The following is a 23,793-nucleotide window of genomic DNA, read 5'->3' on the forward strand; positions in this document are numbered from 1 at the left end:
AAGCTTCCAAAGAAAGCAGGAGGCACCCAACATTTTTCACTGCCAAAAGGATAACTATGAATGGTTTCTTCACTTGTGTTGCCATGCTCCCAGGATGCAGAGCAGGAAGGTGCAGTTGAGTGTCCTGGATTTGAACCAGAAAGGCCAAAGTTCAACTGACGCTCACTAAATTACCATAGGACTGATGCAATCTCTTTTGTCTTTTTCATTTCTAAGAACAGTTTATTAAGACTTTCTATATCAAAGAAAAATAAGCAAAGAAATGATAAATGCTTGGAAGACTGCAGCACTCTCTTATCCCAACTTCTTTTACAAGGCTCTTTATAGGACAAAGAACCGAATAGCCCCATGTTTACTGCTTTGAGCTTCTTAGAGGAAGGATGGAATATAAATTACTGCATCATCAGAGATCAGTGCACACACACAAAGACAGGAGCCACTTTCCCCTCTGACTGATAAATGTTCCCAATCAGCTGACAGTTGAAGCCAAATGTTCTTTCTGGCAGGGAGAGGTAAATAAAGCTCATTACAGCTGCTGCTTTTTTGGCCAGTGGATGTGGCCAGGGTGGTCTTCTCTTTGCTGTGATTCTCCTCCCAGGGACAGAAAGGTGCAGCCTTCAAGGGGTCCCTGGTATCCTGGCCATTAACAGAGGCCAAAAGTAATCCCTAAGAATTCTGTACATTGCTCAGAAGCTTTCCATAAACACATAAAATACTGAACCACAGCATCTGAACAGGAATGTGAACCTGGCATGGAATATACAATTTAAATGTAATTGCTTTTCTAAAGATCACTGAATTATAATTAAATAGCATTATTATTTTAAGCCTAGATATTTCGGGGAGAGGATTTTAGATATATGGCCATTTATCTGAGATCCTTTTGTGTATAAGAATGGATCTTGGAGACTATACTTGGAAGGAAGTTCCCAGACCAGGATTTCCCCTGTGTACTGCAATCCCCTCTGCCCCTCCCAGTCATTCCTAAAGATCAGGAAACTATTCCAAATGGGGTGGACTAGGGTACTGGATGGCGGGGTGGTCCTGCTGTAGGAGGGGGAGTTTCCAAGAACCTCACACACATAGAAACAGACCTGCATCTGTAGGTAATCAAAGGAAAATGATACCCACAGTATTGCACTATTTGGAGATGGGTGCATTTTCCTATCATTTTTGCAATGTACACATTCATCCACTATAGAAGAGAGAGAAGCTGCAAACATTTAATACTCTGCATGCAGTACCGTTTTGCCTCTGGATCTCAGTTCAAAATAAATATATATTTTAAAATTATAGCATTCACACAAGCTTAAATTCTTCAAAAAAAGAAAGAAAGAAAGAAAGAAAGAAAGAAAGAAAGAAATTAAGTTCCTTTAGCTCAAAAGGGGGAAATGAATGGGCAAGAAAAAGGCAGCACAGTCCTTTTATAACTGAACCCTCATAGAAATACAAATCCAGAAGCAAGTTAACAAGCACCAAATATTATTGTCTACTTTAGTGGAAAATGTGGAAGGGGGACTCCTGCTTATGAAGAAAACACTTTCTAAAATACAATATATTTTATGAAATGTATTTGACATCCTTTTGTGTTTCTGGTAATGAAAATTCTTTTTTTAAAAAATAAATCTGAAACAGCTGAATTATTTAACTTTAAAAATTGTCTGGCAAGCAAGTTTCTCTGTAGTTTCTCTTTTTCACTTCCAATATTTTATGCATCAATGTTCTGTAAAACCTAGTAATTGCATAACAAATCTACTTATGCAAATTATTTACTCCAACTCTTCTCCCTTAATATTACAGCAGTTCCTAACTGTCATTCCAAACCCTGATAAACCAATTAGGGCATGATCAAAGTCTGAATACAAGCATCACACACACACACTTAGGAGTGGTAACATTCTGGAGGCCGCTGCACATAAGCAAATACCGCATAAATGAGGAGCGCTCTCTAAAAACCCTGCAAATTGCTATTTTCCCCTGCTCTCCAGCGATCTCTCCCACTCTCTCCACACAACTCTCTCTTCAACTACAGGTGAAGCTCTGGGACCTGCCGGAGGATGCACTGAAAAGTGGCTGCTTCGGCAGTTGTGCTACCATTCATGTCAGCTGCTAAGCGGGGAGGCTGAGCAGCCAAAACAAAGCCCTGTTGCGCCTCATGAGCCATGAAAACTTCGCAAGTATCTTTTGCCATTTCCTGGTTTGAAACTTCCTTCCTTCCTTCCTTCCTTCCTTCCTTCCTTCCTTCCCTCCTTCCTGGTGCCATGCATATGCACAGTCGACTGTGCGTAAGAGGGGGGACACCTGTACCAGTAAAGAGTTGGATTCAACTTTCAACAGCTTTTGAGGAAATTGAGCCCTGTTTATTGAGACGGTGTCTGACGACTGAATAGTCTATTGCAGTTGACACCAAAAAGGGAGGGACAACCAGTGCCAGTAACAACAGAATCAGGATTCAATATGACCTTAACAGATTGGAGAACTGGGCCCAAGCTAACAAAATGAATTTCAATAGGGACAAATGTAAGGTGTTGCACTTAGACAGGAAGAACCAGCGGAACAAATGTAAGATGGGGGACAAGTGAATTGGCATTCTAGGGGAATACATTTCTGCAGTATTCTGTAGTCTACCTAGCACCCTGCAAAGCTTCAACACTGGTCCCTCTTTCATGACTGTCATGTACCTTTATCCAAACATCCCTATGTCCCTTCCCTTTAACCATAACTCTTTGAGGCTGTACACCTCTTTGACATTAAGGTCAGGCTCTGCTCTGAGCAAGTGAGACTTTATCAAATAGAAATGAAACCCAAAGACAACTGCCTTTTAAAAAATGGAATTCATTTACAAAGTGAAAAGAGTAGGTTCTAAGCTTAATCCTCAAAGTACCATATTTTTCCCTCTATTACACGCAGATTTTTTCTCCTAAAAAGTAAGGGGAAATGTCTGTGCGTGTTATTGAGCGAATGTGTGGTCCCTGGAGCTGACAAGCGCAAGTGAAGGCAAAAATCAGGCAAATATCAAATCGTCCGGAGAAGGGAGGAAAGTAGGAAGCTGCTGCTTTCCTGCATTCTGCCTCAGGGTCTTACTGCCCACCCGCTTCTGTTTCCTTACTATGTTTGCTCAAACGGAACAAAGAGCAGAGAAAACCCCTCCCCTCCAGGCAAGCAGAGCCTCTCCGTGCGTCTGGGACTCGAAGGCAACATGCAGGTTGGGGGGGGGGGGGAGAGAGAGAGAGAGAGAGAGAGAGAGAGAGAGAGAGAGCGCGAGCTGGCTGGCTTGTGGGGGGGGGACTTTTGCCTTCCTTTCCTCCCTCCGGTAAAACCCCTCTCCTGCATTCTTAGCCAGCTGCTTCTCTGCACACCCCTCTCCTTGTCGCTTCTATGTTTTTCCTTCCCTCCCTACTTAAAACGTGGTTCCAATCACGGATCCACATGGATCCTCAGGATCTTTGCATTGAGTCACCCCAAATTCACCATCAGATCACATAGCAATGATCTGATGCAAAAACAGGGCTGCAATGGTGCAAAAACATGGTTACAAAGCACGGATCCACATGGATCCTCAGGATCTTTGCATTGGGTCACCCCAAATTCACCATCAGATCACATAGCATGTCCATGGCTACAGCCTGCACCAAAAAAATCATGCACCCACTGTTGCCTGGGGCTGCAATGGTACAAAAACGTGGTTACAAAGCATGGATCCACATGGATCCTCAGGATCTTTGCATTGGGTCACCCCAAATTCACCATCAGATCACATAGCATGTCCATGGCTACAGCCTGCACCAAAAAAATCATGCACCCACTGTTGCCTGGGGCTGCAATGGTACAAAAACGTGGTTACAAAGCATGGATCCACATGGATCCTCAGGATCTTTGCATTGGGTCACCCCAAATTCACCATCAGATCACATAGCATGTCCATGGCTACAGCCTGCACCAAAAAAATCACGCACCCACTGTTGCCTGGGGCTGCAATGGTGCAAAAACGTGGTTACAAAGCACGGATCCACATGGATCCTCAGGATCTTTGCATTGGGTCACCCCAAATTCACCATCAGATCACATAGCATGTCCATGGCTACAGCCTGCACCAAAAAAATCACGCACCCACTGTTGCCTGGGGCTGCAATGGTGCAAAAACGTGGTTACAAAGCATGGATCCACATGGACCCTCAGGACAGGATCTTTGCATTGGGTCACCCCAAATTCACCATCAGATCACATAGCATGTCCATGGCTACAGCCTGCACCAAAAAAATCACGCACCCACTGTTGCCTGGGGCTGCAATGGTGCAAAAACGTGGTTACAAAGCATGGATCCACATGGATCCTCAGGATCTTTGCATTGGGCTACCCCAAACTCACCGTCAAATCACATGTCTGTGGCCGCAGCATGAAGCACAAAAATGATACATCCACTGTTTCATTCAGAATTTTTTTTCTTGTTTTCCTCCTCTAAAAACTATGTGCGTGTTATGGTCAGGTGCGTGTTATCGAGCGAAAAATACGGTAGTTGCAGCAGCTCAAGCTTCAGGGAAAGATTTGAAGAGACACAGGTGGAGCTTTCACACTACGGGGTTTTCAGCACCCAGCTTCCCACCCAAGTACTCTACGCTTCCTAAAAAGCTGCACTGGGAAGTCAGATAAACCCTTTCAAGCAGCCTCTGAGGCTGCATAAGGAGCAGCAGTTACTCTGATAAACATCAAAGGTTTTAAAAAGCCATTGCGTTATTGCATTAAAGGACTGAGCATTCTAAATCTCTTGCCTAGGGGTAAATCTTAGAGAGGAGGGCAAAACATTAAGGCACCTGCTGCATTTCTTTTTCCCAAGCACTGAGACACATAGACCTCTGGTGGAACACAAGCACAGCTGATGTTCCCAGCTGGTGCATGGTATCTAGAGGGCTTCACCCATCCCTAGACTGCTCAGAATTACTTTGAGGCTTGCCCAGAGAACCAAAGCACTGTAAAGGCAGCAGCATTTTTGTCTTTGAGGTTATGCTGACTCTGCCTGATACCCCCCCCCCTCTTGGGAGTGGCAGTTACCATTTTGGCTACATATAGAATATAGGATGATGTTCCTTGCAAAGAAGAAGAAGAAGAAGAAGAGGAGGAGGAGGAGGAGGAGGAGGAGGAGGAGGAGGAGGAGGAGGAGGAGGAGGAGCTGGCCCAAAGTCACCCAGCAGCTGCATGTGGAGGAGGAGAAGAAGAGTTTGGATATGATATCCCGCTTTATCACTACCCGAAGGAGTCTCAAAGCGGCTAACATTCTCCTTTCCCTTCCTCCCCCACAACAAACACTCCACAGCAGCTGCATGTGGAGGAGCGGAGATGCAAACCTGGCTCACCAGATTACGAGTCTACCACTCTTAACCACTGTGTTCCCTGACATTAAGTTTTCAATGTGCATGGAAGTCACATACAACTCCCTTGTAGTTTGGAGGCTACCCAACTCCCCTCATCTGCTGTTTGTGTGAATGAGGCTCTGAGTGAAGGTGGATACAATGTAATGGGCTAAATCACATGAAGCAAAATTGGTGGATTAAGGATTGAAGCCACAGAAACAGAAAAGAACAGAAATGGCAAATCATATTTAATTACTAAGACATTTGAACAGATTTTAACTTGTTTAATTGAAATTATTAGCCTGCTTTAACATTTTATCTGCTTTTGACAAAAGTGATTCTCAAGTAGGACTAATACAGTTTGTAGAATATATGAGAAACGGACTCCCTGCCTATTTGCAATTAGGCAGGCCTCCTCATGATGCTGTTTTGAACATCTGCTGAAAAGAATTCTTTCTGGACGCATGATTTTAAACCAGCTATAACCAAATCTGTTTAGTGTTTCTTTTGTGCATATTGTTTTAGTAAGTTTTAAATTTATTTTTAATGGTATTGTTTTATCCAGCTTCTTTGGGAGGAAGGGTGGAATACACATTTAATAAAATAAATAAATGAAAGACAATAGCAAGACATCAACAGTCTACATTTTCTTTACATAACCACAGAACTCTACATTGACAACATAGTAATAAAATTGTTTTCACTGCAGAAAGAAACAACAAAAAATACTGGGCTAAAGTTGACCAGGAACAAAGCAATCATGGACAGCTTTACTGGGATAAATAGACAGATGAATAGATGTAATGATGGAGATTCTTCAATGGTGCCCTCTAACAGAAGTGAGTACTGTCTTTTGGTAATATTGTGGAGTTGGAACATTTGACTTCTGTATGTTCATAATTAAATAGCATTAGAATAATGAGCAGCCAGTTAGCTGGAAGTATATGACATGTATTGCTACTGGTATTATCTTCCCATGATGGTATAGAGAAGTGACACAACCCATGTCTAGATTGCTCATGTTCTACAACTGTCATTCAAGACAAGGAGTGGAAAAAGACAGCTGTTAGGGATAGACCATGAATACTGGACAGGTGAAGAGGAGTCAGAAAGCAACAGTGGATCAAGTGGCCTGAGAATGCAATGATTCATAAAAAAGTTTTATGAAGTAAGTGGGGCTTGAAAGAGGGCAGGGACAGAGCAAGGCCATGAAGAAAAGGAAGGTGCAAGAAACTCAGAGAACTGTGTAACAAAATACAGTCTCAGGGCTGTGCTTTATTATTTATTCTTGTGAACTGCCTTGGGAGCTCTTTAGAGGGCTGAAAAGGCAGCATATAAAGGTTTCTGGACATAAAATTTACAATCCACTATGTTGTGAGTCCACAGGGGAAGTAAGTTACAGCAATTTCACCACAGCAATTTCAATCACTGTCCCCAAAGAGCTCACAATCTAAACGATGTCTAACTCCTTGAAGAAACCATTGGCAGCAGAACAACTGCTCTGTTTAATAGTCAATGGTCACACTTGCAAGTCATGCTTAACCATGCCTGCCTCCCTTCCCGCTTAAAGTGCAGGCTCCATGCTATGCCATTACACTGTTTAACAATATCTTACATTATCACAATGTATTCTATGACATACAAGACCTTCCAGTTTCCTCTCCTACACGTAAATGGAAGGGGCACAATGACTTTCACATTCCTTCCAACATATTAAGTCTCTCCAAGGTAACCATCAAAAATGGTGATGAACACTCATTCTAGATCTGTATGTTGTTATCTTATTTTAGATTAATTTAATAACAGGTAATAAAATGTGCAGCCTTCTTAATCCTTCTTAACCAATTAATTGTGGCATTATTAACCGTTTTTGAAGCATATAACTTTTCACAACCATTTGCTGGACATGGGGGGGGGGGGGTTTGGGAGGGGAGAAAGGCTGACAGGCTACAGCCAACAGCATAACCAGTTCAGGTGAATAACAATTAGAATAGCCCTGCATTTCAAGAGTTAAACAAAAAGCAATACATCAGTTTTGCATGAGCTGTCAGAAGATGTCAATTACAAGACTCATTTGGGAGTGAAATAAAAGCCCTCCACAAACATGATTTTATTTTTAGGAAGCCTAGTGATGGCAAAATTTGACAGCTGCAGAAGCTAGGTTTTAATTGTCATACAGGAGCCTGCTTTTTTTAAAAAAATAAATGCAACACTCCCTATGCTGCAACATCAGTTTTAAAAGACGATCACCTCCATACAACTAGAATGCTCAGTTTCTAATGACCTTTCTGCTGTAGTTAATAGTTTGGTTCAACTAGGGATGATGAGATCTTTGAAGTGATCACTAAGGTATGTACCAGAAGAGCAACTTCACGGCATAAAATCAATAGGTTTGGAAAAGGAGTATTGCTATGAAGACATTCTGCTCCTCGGTATAGTTTCCTAATATAAGAATATGAATATCCAAAAACTTCAGAAGTTGGACATGGCTCTCAGACTTTGATAGTCACTGCCCATATTTCCATATGAAGAACTGTCTTAACTAACAGACTATACAGCCTACCAGAAACACACACGGAGAGAGAGGTACTGTGCAGATGCAACCATGTCCCTCCTATGGAGTACATCTGACTCTCAATCACAACTGTTATTTACAGGACTCCTACTTATTTCTGCTGAACAACAAACAAATGTGTTGGGTTTTCTGTGCATCACTTTAGGAACTTTAGGTGAAAGTCCACGGTAAATGAAAAATAAAATAATTATTGCCTCTATCTCAAAAGGGATCTTGACTTCAGATCATACTGCCTTTTTTGAAACACAGTAGAAGACTAGAGAGACATGCCAAACTAATATATACGCTATACTTTTCCTGTTGTGTTATGGACTTCCTCACCCTGATGCCTTTCATCATGATCATCATCATCCTAGATTTATTTAGCTCAAGCCTTTTGATTTAACTGCGCTCAATCTTTGCAAGGATACCAGGAACACATGCCTGAAGTCACATGAGCACAAAACAGAACAAGTAATAAGCTTGGAAATTTTAACACTAAGGGCACAGAAAGGGAACAGAAAGCCTCCATAAAAAAATTCCTCTGCAATATACGTTAACAAAGACAATAATAGCTATACCGAAATCTATTTCAAAAAGAAGAAGTAAAATTCCTAGATTAGTATAAATATAAGAAAGAATATACCTGCTTACTAGTTAAGAGAGCAGGGCAGCTTGGGTGCCTTTCCTATCAACACTTTAGTTAATGTCATTTTTTCTAATTAACTGGTTCCTTGAGTAAGATTCTCCAAATGGCATCTTTTAACTAGAACTGAGTTTGATGCATTTCTCCATGAGGTGACATAAACAGGATTGTTGCCTGGGATTTAAATACACAAACAGTGAGAAAACTTTTTATGTTTTTTGACCCCAAATACTGTCAACAGTCAATGCGATTTTTTAATCCAAACGATGTGAAGAACTTCAGAATTTTAAGTTTTGATCATCTGCTTTTCTGAAAAATCAAATGTTTAACATACTTTTGGATTTACTTGTTTTGTTGTTGTTGTTGTTTTGTTTCCCTGGCAAAGCAAAACATACGCTAAAAATGGACTTCATCCCTCACTTTTCACATTTTCTAAATGCTGCTTGTGAATTAAACATATGAGCAAGGGAGAAATTTTAATAATGTAAACTTTCCGATTGGTGAGTTTTGAGGGAACTCAGACCAGATTAATCTTGTTAATCATTTTTACGTAACAGAAAGGTAGCCGTGTTGGTCTGCCATAGTCAAAACAAAAAAATTATTTCCTTCCAGTAGCACCTTAAAGACCAACTAAGTTAGTTCTTGGTATGAGCTTTCGTGTGCATGCATACGAAAGCTCATACCAAGAACTAACTTAGTTGGTCTTTAAGGTGCTACTGGAAGTGGTATCTGAAGAAGTGTGCATGCACACGAAAGCTCATACCAAGAACTAACTTAGTTGGTCTTTAAGGTGCTACTGGAAGGAAATAATTTTTTTATTTTTACGTAAGTTATGTTTCAATGACCATTTTCCACTAGAAAGACGGGGGAAAGATCACACGTTATGGATCCTAGCTGAAAGAGAGCTTAATGCAAATTGAAAATCATTGCAACATTATGGAACATTTAAACGATCACTAGGCATGCTTCAAGGCATGTATTCATGGAACAGAATCACCAGGCATCATCATCTCCTTCTCACTATTGGTATATATCCAAAGAATGTAATGTGTTTGCACAATACTCAATTTTATAAATATGATCTAAGTGGGATGATTTTTTGGGGGGTGGGGCGGGGGAGGCAGTAAACCACACTCTATAAACCAGTGAACAGCATTTCAAGGACTACAGACAACAATGCATAAAAGGAAGTGAAACTTTACCATTGCACTGAGAGTCTCTTCCCAATCTGGTCTTTCACGGGGATGAATGCTTCTCTGAAGTTCTGGCACAAAATCATCCTCTTCTGCATGCAAAGAGGACTTCATCATCCTAGAGTAAAATGATGTAGTCATTAGATAAATTCCACATTCTGAGCAAGTTTTGATCATTTTGAACATAATGATACTTTAAATGCACCTATCTCATCTTGCGAACCTGCTCTAGCTTTTCTTTTTTAAATTTCTAAACCTGTTTGTAAACTCTAGAAAGCTCTTATCCTAATAACAGCAATCAATTTCCAGAACTACTGTTTGGAACACATTTGTTCAAGGGAAGATTTGTTTTCAGGCTGCCTAACTTTAACTCGCAGATCTATTAACTACACTACCATAATTTCTGCAGATGACACTTTAAGCCAACTTTGCAAATAAATCCACAGAAGTCCATGTTAGTCTTCCTCTGCACAGGACAAAATACATAACTTTCGTAAAATGTTTTTGCCTAGTTACTTAGCTACCTGCTGCAGGCCATGGAGCAAATGGCTGTTTAAAGCCTGCTATGTGGCATTCTTTCACCAAGTTTCACTGTTGTATTAAGCAAGGGTTTTAGACTGTTGAATGTCTTGCTATGCGGCATTCTTCCACCAAGGTTTTACACTGTACACATCTCCTTACACTATACACGTCGCTTAAAATACTTCCCTTATAAATACAAATTTTCCAATTTTCTCTTCACAATTGTGAGGTAAAGGTAGATATATTAGACCTATTACACAGTGCACTGGGGGCCCAGCCTGACAAATTAATATTATTAATTTTTACAGTACTTTCACCACACTCCAGCATGGAATGGAAAAGAGGGGAGGTGGTATCTAGGCAATATATTGAACTGTACATCAGAAACTTCAACCCTGGTAAAATGGCAACAGTACATATGTTCACGCTACTACAGATTAAAGATTGTCATAAGCAGGTAGCATTCACAATTAATAAGGTTTTTCAAAGATTCCTTCATGTTTTGTTTTCTTTAGTTTTGTTCCATTTATGTACATCCATCTTGCACAAGGTCTCTCAAACCATTTCCAACCTTCAGGGGCTGTAGAGAACATAGGTGTATTAATCACTGCCACAGATGACAATTATCTCCATTCTGGCAGTGCTAAGACTCGTGTCTATTTCTGGGCACATCACGGAATGCTGACAGATTGCCCCCGTCATGGTTCCTTGATGGGTTTGGACTTATTGTATGAATTCAAATATGGTCATTTGGTGAACTAAGATTCTCACATCAGAAGGATACTTGTCCATTTGTAAAGTAGCCCATTCCTTCATATCTGCATACATTTATTACATGTCATACTTGAGCTTAGTTATACTTCCCACAGGAGTCAGTAGGTAGTTTAATCTTATTGTTCCTCTTCTGGTTCAAATATAGGAGTTCTGACTACTGTTAATTATTTAGTTATGCATTACTTCTGCAGAGGATTTTTCATCCAAATTGATGAGATTCTAAGACAATAGTTTATCTGCATAAAATTTTCATAAAGATCTGGACCTGGATTCATATTTAAAGCTAAAACTACAGATATTAAGTCTGAGGAACTTGTGCCTTATTGTCTTTAACCCCACAAGGGTTGGGGGACCCTACAGAGCAGGTTTTGGGTATGTTGGGACTGCTGGAGAAACCTTGTGTTGCTATTAATGAAGATTTTGATTGAGCAAGTGGGCAGACATAATTGGATGCCACCCAATATACACTGTTGCATTAGAAGAACAGGTATGTGATTGGTCCAGCCATCTCCTAGAGCCTATCAGCCACATTAGGCCCTCGATCTCACTCAATGAGGCCACGCACCCCCACACCCCCACTGTGCCTTCATTACCTTCCAATAGCAATCACATCACAATATGCTTTCCTATCACAACAGAGCTGCCACCATTGCAAAAAGCAAAGTAAGAGAGACTGGCAGAAGCCCAACAACGGTGAATGGTGGCTAGGAAGGTTTAACATCTTCTGCCATTTCCAAAAACAATATGTAGTTTTAAAATTCTGTTTTATCCTTTTTTCCATATCTGGTAATGTGACTCAGTTATTTCTTCAATTTCTTAATTAAAGGACATGGATAGAATCTTGCTAACAAACATGATACATTGCATTTTTGTTCTCTGTTGTCTTTGGAACTGAATTCTTTTGTGCAAGGCCACTACTTAAAATCAATGTGGCTTGTTCAGAAGTTCCAATTTCTCTGGAGTGTTCCCATTAATTTATATTCATATTTGAAGAGGTGACCTTTAAGACTACATAACTCATTAAGTCAAATAATGAAAGGGTATTAGTCACAGCTTCCTGTGCCCACTGGCTTACATTATAACAAAATCAAACAAGAACAGTTAAGTCTTATTTCTGGTTGTCACAAATTTGCTTGTTTTTATAGATGACTTACATATCACTTGCATGCTTACATCCACATTAACACTCCTTGCCACAAGCCACATGTGACTATCATTTCTTAAAATAAATAAAACATTCAAATGTCAGATGTCAAAACACACAGGACCTTTTACCAGCTTCAGCTGGTACAACAGCTATGACCATTCTGGACCAGGAAAGCATGACTACCCTAGATATGTAGAACCAAATGGTGCAAATGACCCGGAAGACCTGTAAACAGCAATTGGTAGTCAAGATAATCCCAGGATTATTTGGTATTTACTGAAAGAATGAACTCATAAATGTTTATCTGCTTGCTTGGAAGCCTTGGTTTTGGTTCAATTAGTTGGGAGAGTGGAGGCTTCTCACGCTGGCTAGCTGTCAGCTACTTCCCTCACCTGGGAGATGGATGAGAGATGGGAAGGGGCCTCTAAGGTAGAGGTGAGTTAACTGGGTTACTGTTTGCAGTTTACATAGCTTGCTTTTTGTATAAGTAACACTTTACATATTAACTCTTCACGGACAAAGCCATGGTGCTTGCCACTTCAGTGTTGGTCGTGAGGTGTAGTAGCAAGGAATCATGTATGGTTTGCTGTATGCAAGTCTCTTGATATAGCTCTTTTTTAAACTGCTGAATTTATTTATATTTTGGGGCAGAATATAATTATTGATTCATAAAGTAATAATAAACTGCTTCAAGGTTTCTACAATCATGCGGTATACAAATCCAGTTAAATAAAATAAATTATCAGCCTAATCACTTCTGAAGAGCCTAAGATCTAAAAATGGGTTCTCTCACAGTTATGTAAGTCCCACTGAAAACAATGGATCTTTCAGTTCAGCCATTGGCAGGGAAGAGATGAATGAGCCTTAGAGTTATTCTCAATCTCTCCCTGGATTCTATCCTAGGAAATAATCTGAAAAGAGGGTCCTAGCAACTGCACTACACTACTTTCTGAAAATGCACTCTCTTTTTCAAGTAATTTTGCAAAAGATGGAAACTTGTTTCAGTGCCTACCAAGGAATCTATTTAAACCAACTACTATGCAAGAAAGGTCAAAGCTTTCTAGGTCTGCTGACAAAAAGAGAATAACTTTCTAGGCTTTGCCCTACTCTAAATATTCAAATAAACTGTTTCTGTCCAGTAATCTCCCAAGGGCAAGTCTAACAATCTTTAAATACAGAACATGAAAGAACTGCAGTCCCAAATTTAACCTTGATATGCCAATCTAATGGAACACAAACACTGGTTGAGACCCCTGTATCAGCAAAGCTATTTTTTTGAATATACTGGCTACCAAGGTAATCCTGAGAGGATCCTTTAATTACATGATTTCAATGTGATTTTCACTGTATTCTCCCTCCCACTCCTTTGTTATCCACATTAACAAAATAGGTAAAGGTAAAGGGACCCCTGACCATTAGGTCCAGTCGTGAGCGACTCTGGGGTTGCGGCGCTCATCTCGCTTTATTGGCTGAGGGAGCCGGCGTACAGCTTCCGGGTCACGTGGCCAGCATGACTAAAACCAGATTAAGACGTGGACAGCATGACTAACCAGAGCAGCGCATGGAAACGCCGTTTGCCTTCCCGCCAGTATTTATCTACTTGCACTTGACTTGTGGAAGCACAGGTATCTTTTATCTTGAAATGTACAGTGGTACCTCTGGTTACGTACTTAATTCGTTCCAGAGGTCCGTTTTTAACCTGAAACTGTTCTTAACCTGAAGCACCACTTTAGCTAATGGGGCCTCCCGCTGCTGCCGCGCCACAATTTCTGTTCTCATCCTGAAGCAAAGTTCTTAACCCAAGGTACTATTTCTGGGTTAGCGGAGTCTGTATCCTAAAGTGTATGTAACCTGAAGCGTGTAACCCGAGATACCACTGTACCTTCCTTATATAGCCTCATGCATGTACTTTTTGATCCTGTAAAGTTTGTTCCATTTGGCTGTCTACCATCCAGTGTGATGGCTAACTGAATATGACCAAAGTAACTAGCCTATACTAATGTTTGTCTGCTTATTGTTAAGTGAACACTTCTGAGGTTATTTTCTCTATGAATGGGCTGAAAATATTCAAAATGTAAAATGTAAATATTAATAAATCTTCCACTAAAGGGAAAAAAGTCACATTTGCTGTCTTTTCATATGTGAACCACCCTGTGATCTTTGGATGAAGGGTGGTATACAAATTTAATATATAAATAAAAATACTCCTCAATATTCATGGAAAAGCAAGTGCAGACTGGATGTGGGAAGACTCTGCATCCTATTTTACAATACTCTTTGTTGCTTTTACTGCAACTGACTAACACAGCAACCCCTTTAGCACTTATTTATGTCATTTATACCCCACCACCACCTTTCCTCCGAGGAGCTCAAGGTGGCAACGTGGTTCTCTAGCAAGTCCGTTTCACCCTCACAACAACCCTGTGAGGTAGATTAGGTTGAGAGATAGTGGCTGGCCCAAAGTCACCCAGTGAGAGTGCCATGACGTAGTGATATGAACCAAGGTCTCCTGGGGCCTAGTCTGATATACTCGCCACTGCAATTCACTGCTCTCAATAAGAAGAAATGATGTTCTGGATTTATCTAGATGGTCATAAAAGAAAACACTTTCTTAATGTCCAATGCTGTTTGTAAAGAGGGGGAGGCAATTTCAGGAGACCTATGAGTACAGCTGTGTCAGCCTATTACCTCTCTTAAGCCTACTTTTATGCTCATTAAACATACTGAACGATATAAAGAACAATCCTGAATTCAATACCGAAGGTCGCTCAAGTTATCATCCAGTTGCCTCTTGTCATGCGTGCAGCTGGGTAAGAATTTAATACTAATTACTACGTTTCCTTGAAATGCTCAAGTCTTTATGACAAGGTATTAAAGTTTTACTAAATTCCAATTAATAGATTGATGGAAGGAGGAGGTGAAACAATACCCTGGTAATAAATCAGTGGCTTAGTTTTAAGAGGGCAAGTCTTAATTCACATTCCCCTCCTATCGGTTGCAAATTAAAACAACCTACTTTCCAGAGGATTTGGCCATTAGCAATACGCTTAACTGCAAGCCACTAACCTGATTGCCCACAAAAGCAGAACAGACACAAATGCAGAGGTTGAAATTTCCCCTGAGCTGTCTTCCCACGCAACATAGCAAACAAACATAAGGGAAAGTGCTACTTATGAAGAAAGATGTGTAAGGTCACCTCAAAGAGAGATTTGGAAGGTCACTATCTAATGCGTAAGTCTGTCTGTTTTCCTTCTTTTGGTACGACAAATAACCCTGAGGGTGCATTCCAAAAGGCCTGCCTCAATTCAGTTCACATCCGTTTGTATCGTGAACAGAAAACCTGCCCTGGCCACGAAGTGTACCACTTCTTTTTTCCCCCTAATGGTCCTTCTCATTTTTATTAGTCCCACATTAATGCCATCCATGGTGCAAATAGTGCAAAAGAAGGTGAAGCGCATTCCTCTGGTGACATGTGTAAAAACAACAACACCTGGGTGTGTTTTGCTAGCTAAGAAGGATGGGACCAATGAAGGATGGGACTACAAGGCATGACATTGCACCACCATCACTAGCAGATATGCTAGCACAAATATTTGAGCTCAAGATGCCAGTTAGGTTAACATTTCTCTCCAATCCACACTGCCTTGTGCTAGAGGCAGACATATTTCAATATGACCCTTTTAATTATTCTGAGTTGTACTGTGGATAATGAAAATGTTTTCCTGCGCAAAAATAAAAAAGAACTTCAAAGCCTTGGCACTGCATATTACAGACCCAATTCACGAAGCTTTTTTCAAAAAAAAGGGTGGAGAAAGAGGCTAGGATCTAACTGGTCCATAGATACTTAAATATTTTCACTTGAAAGGCTGGTATGTAGCATAGAATAGTAACCGTCATGGTTGGCCCTGTTTTTAGCTTTGAAAAAATCCGTCTCAGAACCCATTAAAAAGTGCTAGAAGAACAATGACGAATGTCATTTATGCTGATGCTAGTGAAGAAAAGCAAAATAATGAACTGACCCTGCTATTAGCCTTACACAAGAAATGAGGCATTGTTGAAAGCAAACTGAGGCAGTCTTCCATTAGTTAAAAGAAACTAAGGAAAACAGGCATAACCAATTTGTTTCAAGCTTAGGGTTCATTTCTTAATTGAATCAGGAAAGTTTGAGAAATCAACAAGAACAATATTTTCAGCAAAATTAACAGCTAACAATTAAGGTATGCAAATATAAATGAGCAGAAGTAATTCCTATTCCATTTTTCCAAGTACACAATTTCTCATGGCCGCATTAAAGATTTCAACCAAGGCAGGCCCAGTTCATAGTTCATCTCCCATGATGCAAAATGGACTGGCCATTTTCCTCACTAATAACCCTTTCAAACCAATTCACTAAAAGTTTCTGGACCACAAAAAAATGACCTAGCCTGCTTACAAGACCACTAACAAATAGAGTTATTTGTGACACAGTTAAACACCTGAAAGAACAGAACGAACCACTTTGCTGTTTGCAACGTCTTCCCTACTTGGTTTCCCAAAAGCAATTTTTACCACCCAGTGGTTATTTATAAGCCAATTTTAATTATTTTATGGCATTTATATTGTGCTTTAAAAATATCATTTCTAAGCAATATATACAAACATTTGCCATACAAAGAATAATAAAAATTCATCGTAAAACCAAACATAAACCCAAAGCCTACAATGCAAACCGTAACTGCCAGCCTCCCTGCAAATGTAATAAAGAAAAGCAGCCCAGAAAGCAGCCTGGTAAAGTAGCTTCTAAAACAGCAGAAGGAGATTATAATAATAATGTCACAACCACTAAATCGATATGCATAAAGGAGGGTGGGAACATGTGAAGAAAAAAACAATCTGAAAGAGAAAACACACTTGACAAGAAAAAGAATGAGCCATTCTAGGTCATTCAAATGGTCTACGGGTAGGTCAAGGAACAATTTTCACAGAATATAATTTCCCAAAACATCATTAGCATGTTTTATTATTTACTACAGAAAAATGGTCCACTTGCACATCAGGGTGCAGGAAAAATGTTTGGAACTGCTGTACGTCTAGAGCAGTTAGTGGTGACAAGTGAAATGCCAGGATGCCAACACTTTTTAAATGTGATCAATTATCTATTGTAGCTTACTGGTAGGACCAAAACCAATAATGAATCATGAGTTAATTAATACCAGATATCTCATGCTAATCTGATATCCACTCAACAGATGATGATGATGATTATACCACCCTTCATACAAGGATCACACGGTGGTTCACCATATAAAACACAAAATGCATAACTTGGTAACAAACAAAAACAATACCCCCCCCAGTTTTAAAGGTCATATATTGTTTAATTAGCCAAGGGCTAATTGTAACATACCTCAACATAATGAGCAGTTCTATTAGTAATTCACAGCAGGAGGAAAAGCAACATTTTAGAGAAGATGGCATTCATGAAAATTGATACTCCTTTTCAATATTTACTTCTGCAGCTACCATATTTTTCTGTAAATAACATGCCCCTGTTTATAATTTGGGGGACTCCAAATTAAGAAAACAGGGGGAGATTGCTGAGCTTTTTGGGGGGAGGATTGCTGAAAAAAGCTCACCTGCTAGACCTACGCTGCTACTTGCATGCATCCCAAAAGCCAGCTATCATCTGTCCCCTCACTGGCGGATGCCACCAATCACCCGCCCAATTGCTGCAGCGACAGCCAATCAACAAGAGCCCTTGCTGCAGCCACCAATAACAAGCCCAAGAGTCGCAGACAATCTCCGGCTCACGGAAGCAACCAGTCCCAGGTCACTCCTATGAACTACCAGTGTATAAGACGACCCCCAATTTTAAACATTATTTTAAAATGAAAAATCCTAGTCTTATACACGGAAAAATGTGGTAGTTTCCCTACTGCAATTCCACCATTTCTGTGAAAATATAATGATATATGATTTCTTCCCACACACTCCAGCTATTCTACCTGGACTCTAAAATAAACCTAGGCCATAAAAGTAGTTGATATTCTGATAATGGAAGCACCTTCATTATAATAACTGTTTCCTGCATGCTTAGGGACAAATAGCTTGCACAAAACAAACTCAATATGTACCGAACAATGTTTTTAACCCACTTCGTTACAGCATTAGCAATTTAAGTATCGTTCCAAGCAATGATTCTGCATAAATCATTATGAAATATGCATTGTGTTTTAAAGGTAGGAATTGCCAGCAATGCTTCTAAGAGAGTAATTAGAAAAGAATAATGGCTATAGCTCCTCTCTAATGAATCCTTTATTTGATGCGGAGGAATTATAAAGCTGTCCCCACTCGCAACCATTCATATTGATATTATATCCATAACTTTTTAATAACTTATTGTATAACCTATAGGTGCAGGCCTATGAAATTCCATGTAATAACATGCAATGGTTCCAGATCTTCACAACTTAATGCCAGAGTAAAATTTTCAGACTAAAGTCTATTCTCTCCTGTGAGTCACTAGTTCAGAATTATATTAATCTGCACTATAACCAAGAATGAAGTGTTAGATTTAAGAAGCAGCTGCTTGCCAGCTGGCACATCCATCCATATTTTACCACACACAGCAAGTAGCTAAGGATTCTCAAACTACTCCATCCTCAACGTATTTTCTTATTATGGTGAACTATATATTCTGCCATCAGACTCTCTCCAATTTTGTCTCCTCTAAAAATAATGTAGGGAATCTGTAATTTTCTATGCTCTTAAAACATGAAACTGTCAAAATTAACTGTCAGAGGAGCTCTCTGCTCGATAGCTTTATTCTTATTCAGCTATTTGTCACAGAGAGAAACCTGGTACAAAACCAAATGTGTTTTTTTAAGGTCACTATGGTACCTTGGAGTCAGAAAATCAAATTTACAAAACTTCAGTCTGTTTGCCTCAGTTCCTTCTTTATACTGATTTATTTCACTTATCCCTTTGCCTAATGTTACCATATTTGGGGAAATGGTCATTGTCAATATACTGCCCCTGAGAATAAGTGATGAATTTTAAACAAAACAGTTTATGAACCTACTTTCATACAATTATAACACCCAGATAAGCATAAAGCATAAGTTCACTAATTACGGCAGCCAGAACCAACAATGAAAATCAATCAGTAAACAGCTGGGGGAAATAAAAATGGGAAAAATAAAAAGATTCCCTACATTATTTTTAGAGGAGACAAAATTGGAGAGAGTCTGATGGCAGAGTATATAGTTCACCATAATAAGAAATTGTTGCTGGTATAATTGTTGCTGGTGATTACTGGTCTTAATGGTTTTTATGAATATTGTGAATCAGTTTGAATAAAAGAACAAACATTTAAATGATTAAATCATTTAAATAAAATGGTAAACATACATTTTTAAAAATAAAATAAAGAGGGGCTTACAGATATTGGTGAATAATATATAATTTGCTTGCTCTAAACTGATAAGTGTGTCTAACTACTGATAATATTCATTCATATGGAAAACAGTGTAACTGGGAATCCCATTTTACGTAAAGTCAGCAATACAACTTTAAATGCCCAAAAGTAAAAACATGACAATATGGTGCCTTCCATGCATTGTCGCAACTATAGCACAGTTCAGAATTATGAGCAATTTTTTAATGATGTCGAACTGCTGCAAGTGTGACAGCTCTCATTTGCCTCATGCTTGTCTTAAAGAAGCTTTCTAGCCCAAAATGTCTGTGTTCTCAAGAAGCAGCCAGTCTTTCAGCCAGCAGAATGCTGCTGATTCATAGTAAAGTTTAAAGTCTTGCAGGGCAAATCCGCCTCTTTCCTTTGCATCAGTTAATATCTTAAATTTTATTCTGGGCTTCTTGCCCTGCCAGACAAATCTAGAAATATCTTTCTGCCACCTCTTGAAACAATCCATTTTGTCCACAATCTGCAATGTTTGAAACAAAAACAACATTCTAGGCAAAACATTCATCTTTATAGCTGCAATTCGACCCAACAAGGAAAGCTTCAAATTTGACCAAATTTCTAAATCTTTTTTCACTTCCGTCCAACATTTTTCATAATTATCTTTAAACAAATTCCCATTTTTAGCTGTCATATTAATCCCCAAATATTTCACTTTCTTAACCACAGTTAAACCTGTCTCATTTTGAAACCTCTCTCTTTCGATCGGTGTTAAGTTTTTCTCTAAAACCTTAGTTTTTGACTTGTTCAGTTTAAATCCTGCCACTTGACCAAATTCTTGAATTAGTTCTAAAACCCTTTTGGTACTAGATCCTGGCTCCTGTAACGTCAGTACTAAATCATCTGCAAATGCTCTCAATTTGTACTGTTTGGCTCCGACCTGTATACCTTTAACCAACCGGTCCCTTCTGATCATGTTCAGCAGAACCTCCAGGACCGATATAAAAAGCAATGAAGAGATTGGGCACCCCTGTCGTGTCCCTTTTTCTATCTTAAATTCTTCCGTCACCACATTGTTTACAATTAATTTTGCCTTTTGTTCAGAATATATTGCACCTATACCATTTTCAAAACCTTGGCCTACCCCCATCCCCTGTAGGTTCTTCTTCATAAAACTCCAAGAGATGTTGTCAAAAGCTTTCTCCGCATCCACAAATATCAGAACTGCTTTAGTGTTTATATTCACTTCTAGTTTTTCCAATATATCAATTATATTCCTCAAATTATCAGACAAGTGCCTTCCCGGGAGAAAGCCCACTTGATCTTTATGAATCTCTTCCATCAATACTTTTTTCAATCTCTTGGCCAGAATGTCAGCAAAAATTTTGTAATCCACATTAAGTAACGATATAGGGCGGTAGTTCTTAAAGCTGAGTCTTTTCAGTCTCTGTTTTCGGTATAAGTGTAATATACGCCTCTTTCCACGACTCTGGTGCCCTTTTCCCTTCCAAAATTTCATTGCAGACTTCCTTTAAAGGTTGTAATAGCCACTCTTTCAAAGATTTATAATATCTAGAAGTCAGCCCATCCGGTCCTGGAGATTTGCCCAATTGCATATTTTGAATGGCACCTTCTACTTCCTGTTCAGATATTTTATAATTCAACATTAATTTGCTTTCTTGGGAGATTTTCTGTAATCCATTTATTTTCAAAAATCGGTCTATGTCCATTTCTTTCTGAGGCCCTTGTGAATATAATTGTTTAAAGTACTTCTGGAAACAGTTTCTAATCTCAATTGGGTTATGTATGTTATTTCCTTCCACTTCTAAATTTGTAATAGTATTTAGTTTTTGTCTTTTTTTCATTTGCCAAACCAGCAGTTTCCCACATTTGTTGGCTGATTCAAATGTCTTTTGTCTCATTTGTTTAATTTTCCATTCTATTTCCTGATTCATCATTTCCATATATTGTACTTGATATAATTTTATTTCTCTCAAAATCTCCTGCGACTTTGGTTTTGCCCTCAATTTCTTCTCACTTTCTTTTATTTTCTCCAAAATTTTATCTTTCTTCTCATTTTGACTTCTCTTCTTTATTGCATTCTGTTGTATCAGAAACCCTCTCATAACAGCTTTGCTTGCGTCCCAGATTACTCTTTTTTCTACATTGGTGTTCATATTTATTTCAAAATAGTCTCTCAAAGTTTTTTGGGCCTTTTTATACACTTCTTCATCTCCAAATAAGGTGTCAATTCATCCTCCATCTGAAGGAGCCGGTTGATATTTGCTTCATCTCCATCCTTAGAGCGCTATGGTCGGAGCAAGTTTTTGGGCAGATTTCCACTTTCTTTATCTTTGGTGCCATTCCTCTAGTTACCCATATTTGGTCAATTCTAGTCCATGTCATCTTGGCTTCAGAAAAGAAGGTTCCCTCTCTTCCCAAGGGATTCTTTGTTCTCCAAATGTCCACTAAGTCCATATTGTCTGTCATCTCGAAAAAGGTTTTGGGTAGTCTCCCATCCTTGGTGACTACCTGCCTTTGTGCCTTATCCATGTTTGTAGATACTACTCCATTCATGTCCCCCATCAAAATCAGGTTATAATCCAAATAGTCCAATAAAATCTCATGCAACTTTTTAAAGAATTCAGATTTCCCCTCATTCGGTGCATAAATTCCTACAATCAAAAATTTCTCTCCTTGAACTTGAATTTCAATTGCCAGGAATCTTCCTTGTTCATCTTTAAAAATTAGTTTCAGTAATAGTCTCTCCTTTGCATATATCGCAACTCCTCTTTTTTTGACTTTATCAGATGAAATAAACTCCTGTCCCAATCTCTTGTTAATAAGTATTTTCCTGTGTAACCTTGTTACATGCGTTTCTTGTAGGCAAATCAAGTCCAATTGTTCCTTTTTTAGTAGGTGAAAAACACTTTTTCTCTTCTGAGGGGAGTTAAGGCCATTACAATTCCAACTTAAAAGTGGAATACAAAAAAGTGGAATACAAAAAAGGGACGTATGAGGAGGTCCGGGAAACAAGTTAAAAGAAAATAAGCAATTGAAAATTTATGTGTTTCTAAATTTTCTTTATTCTGTATTTTTTTTATTTATCTGTTTTTTCTCTTTTTTATTTTATTGTAATATCTTAAAAAAAATCTTAATAAATATATTATAAAAAAATAATAAAGAAGCTTTCTAGCATCAATGCATCTTCAGGGATTCTAAAGCAACCCTTTGGCCTTTAACAGTATTAAAAAAACAAATACTATGGAAGATGAGCCAGCTTTTCTACTGAATGTTCTTATGCAACTGATCCCATTTTAAGGAGTTTGTTAGACTTTAAAGCCATGATTGGTGAGTAGTCAGGATATCTGCACTACTGTTTTGGCCCATATTAACCTCCCATTTTTATTTATGCTTTTTTTTTAAGACCTGAAGAAAAGGCCTTGCTATGATTCCATTCATTGCATGAAAGGAGGGTGGGGTGCCAATGGGTTCTGTTATTGCCCTGTAGCTTTAGAACAAGTTATGCCAGGAGGTCCACCTATCATTGGTAGAGTTCAGGCACAGACAAGAAGACTATTCTCTCATGTATGACATCTGTTACTAAAATAGCAAAGCACAGAAGAGTAACTACTGTATTATCATTACTAGTGTTTGCTGAATAAACACAACATTAGACAAATTAGCCCGTCCTAGTTGAAAAAGCAAACCTGAAGAGACTTTCCTCAGCTAGACTAGACACTGAAATCCCTGCCCAGATAATTCAATATAACGGCTTGAGTTAGAGGTGTGGTAGCGGAGGACTATCTGTCATTTACATGTAGTAGAAGCACCAGTGATTCTAGGTAAAGAGATGTTATTTTACATGTAGTTTCAGGACATAATAGAGTTCACTTGGCTCTTTGTTTCTTACCTGAAAACTGATTTTTTTTAAAAAAATTATTTGGGTGGGTCAGCTCTACAATTAGTACATACATTTAGTGTCTGCATTTGTTTAACAAAGTCACAACAAAAACTAGAAATTGTTATCCAATTATACATTGTATCCCTCCCAAAAAGGTACGGAGAAGTTGGGGGATGCATTTCTTCTCTGTGACAATTTACAAACACAAAAAGGGAACTATATTTAATTAAATTTATCCTGCTGTATTTCTCACCAGGTTCATTTTACAACTGCTTGTCAACTTCTCAGGTAATGCTGTTTGCCTTT

At 39.0% G+C, this 23,793-nt stretch overlaps 1 protein-coding gene across 6 annotated transcripts in view; it reads right to left on the bottom strand.

The window, feature by feature from the left end:
- ARHGAP32 (Rho GTPase activating protein 32) overlaps nucleotides 1-23,793 on the bottom strand; it is a 201,342-nt gene that overhangs the window by 104,248 nt on the left and 73,301 nt on the right. For all 6 annotated transcript variants that reach the window (XM_053367597.1, XM_053367595.1, XM_053367600.1 and 3 more), the window contains exon 2: nucleotides 9,751-9,859. In XM_053367597.1, coding sequence (XP_053223572.1) covers nucleotides 9,751-9,859 — 109 coding nt within the window. The remainder of the gene's footprint in view (nucleotides 1-9,750; nucleotides 9,860-23,793) is intronic.

This window comes from Podarcis raffonei, chromosome 15, assembly GCF_027172205.1.
Source record: "Podarcis raffonei isolate rPodRaf1 chromosome 15, rPodRaf1.pri, whole genome shotgun sequence".
Classification (NCBI taxonomy): Eukaryota; Metazoa; Chordata; class Lepidosauria; order Squamata; family Lacertidae; genus Podarcis; species Podarcis raffonei.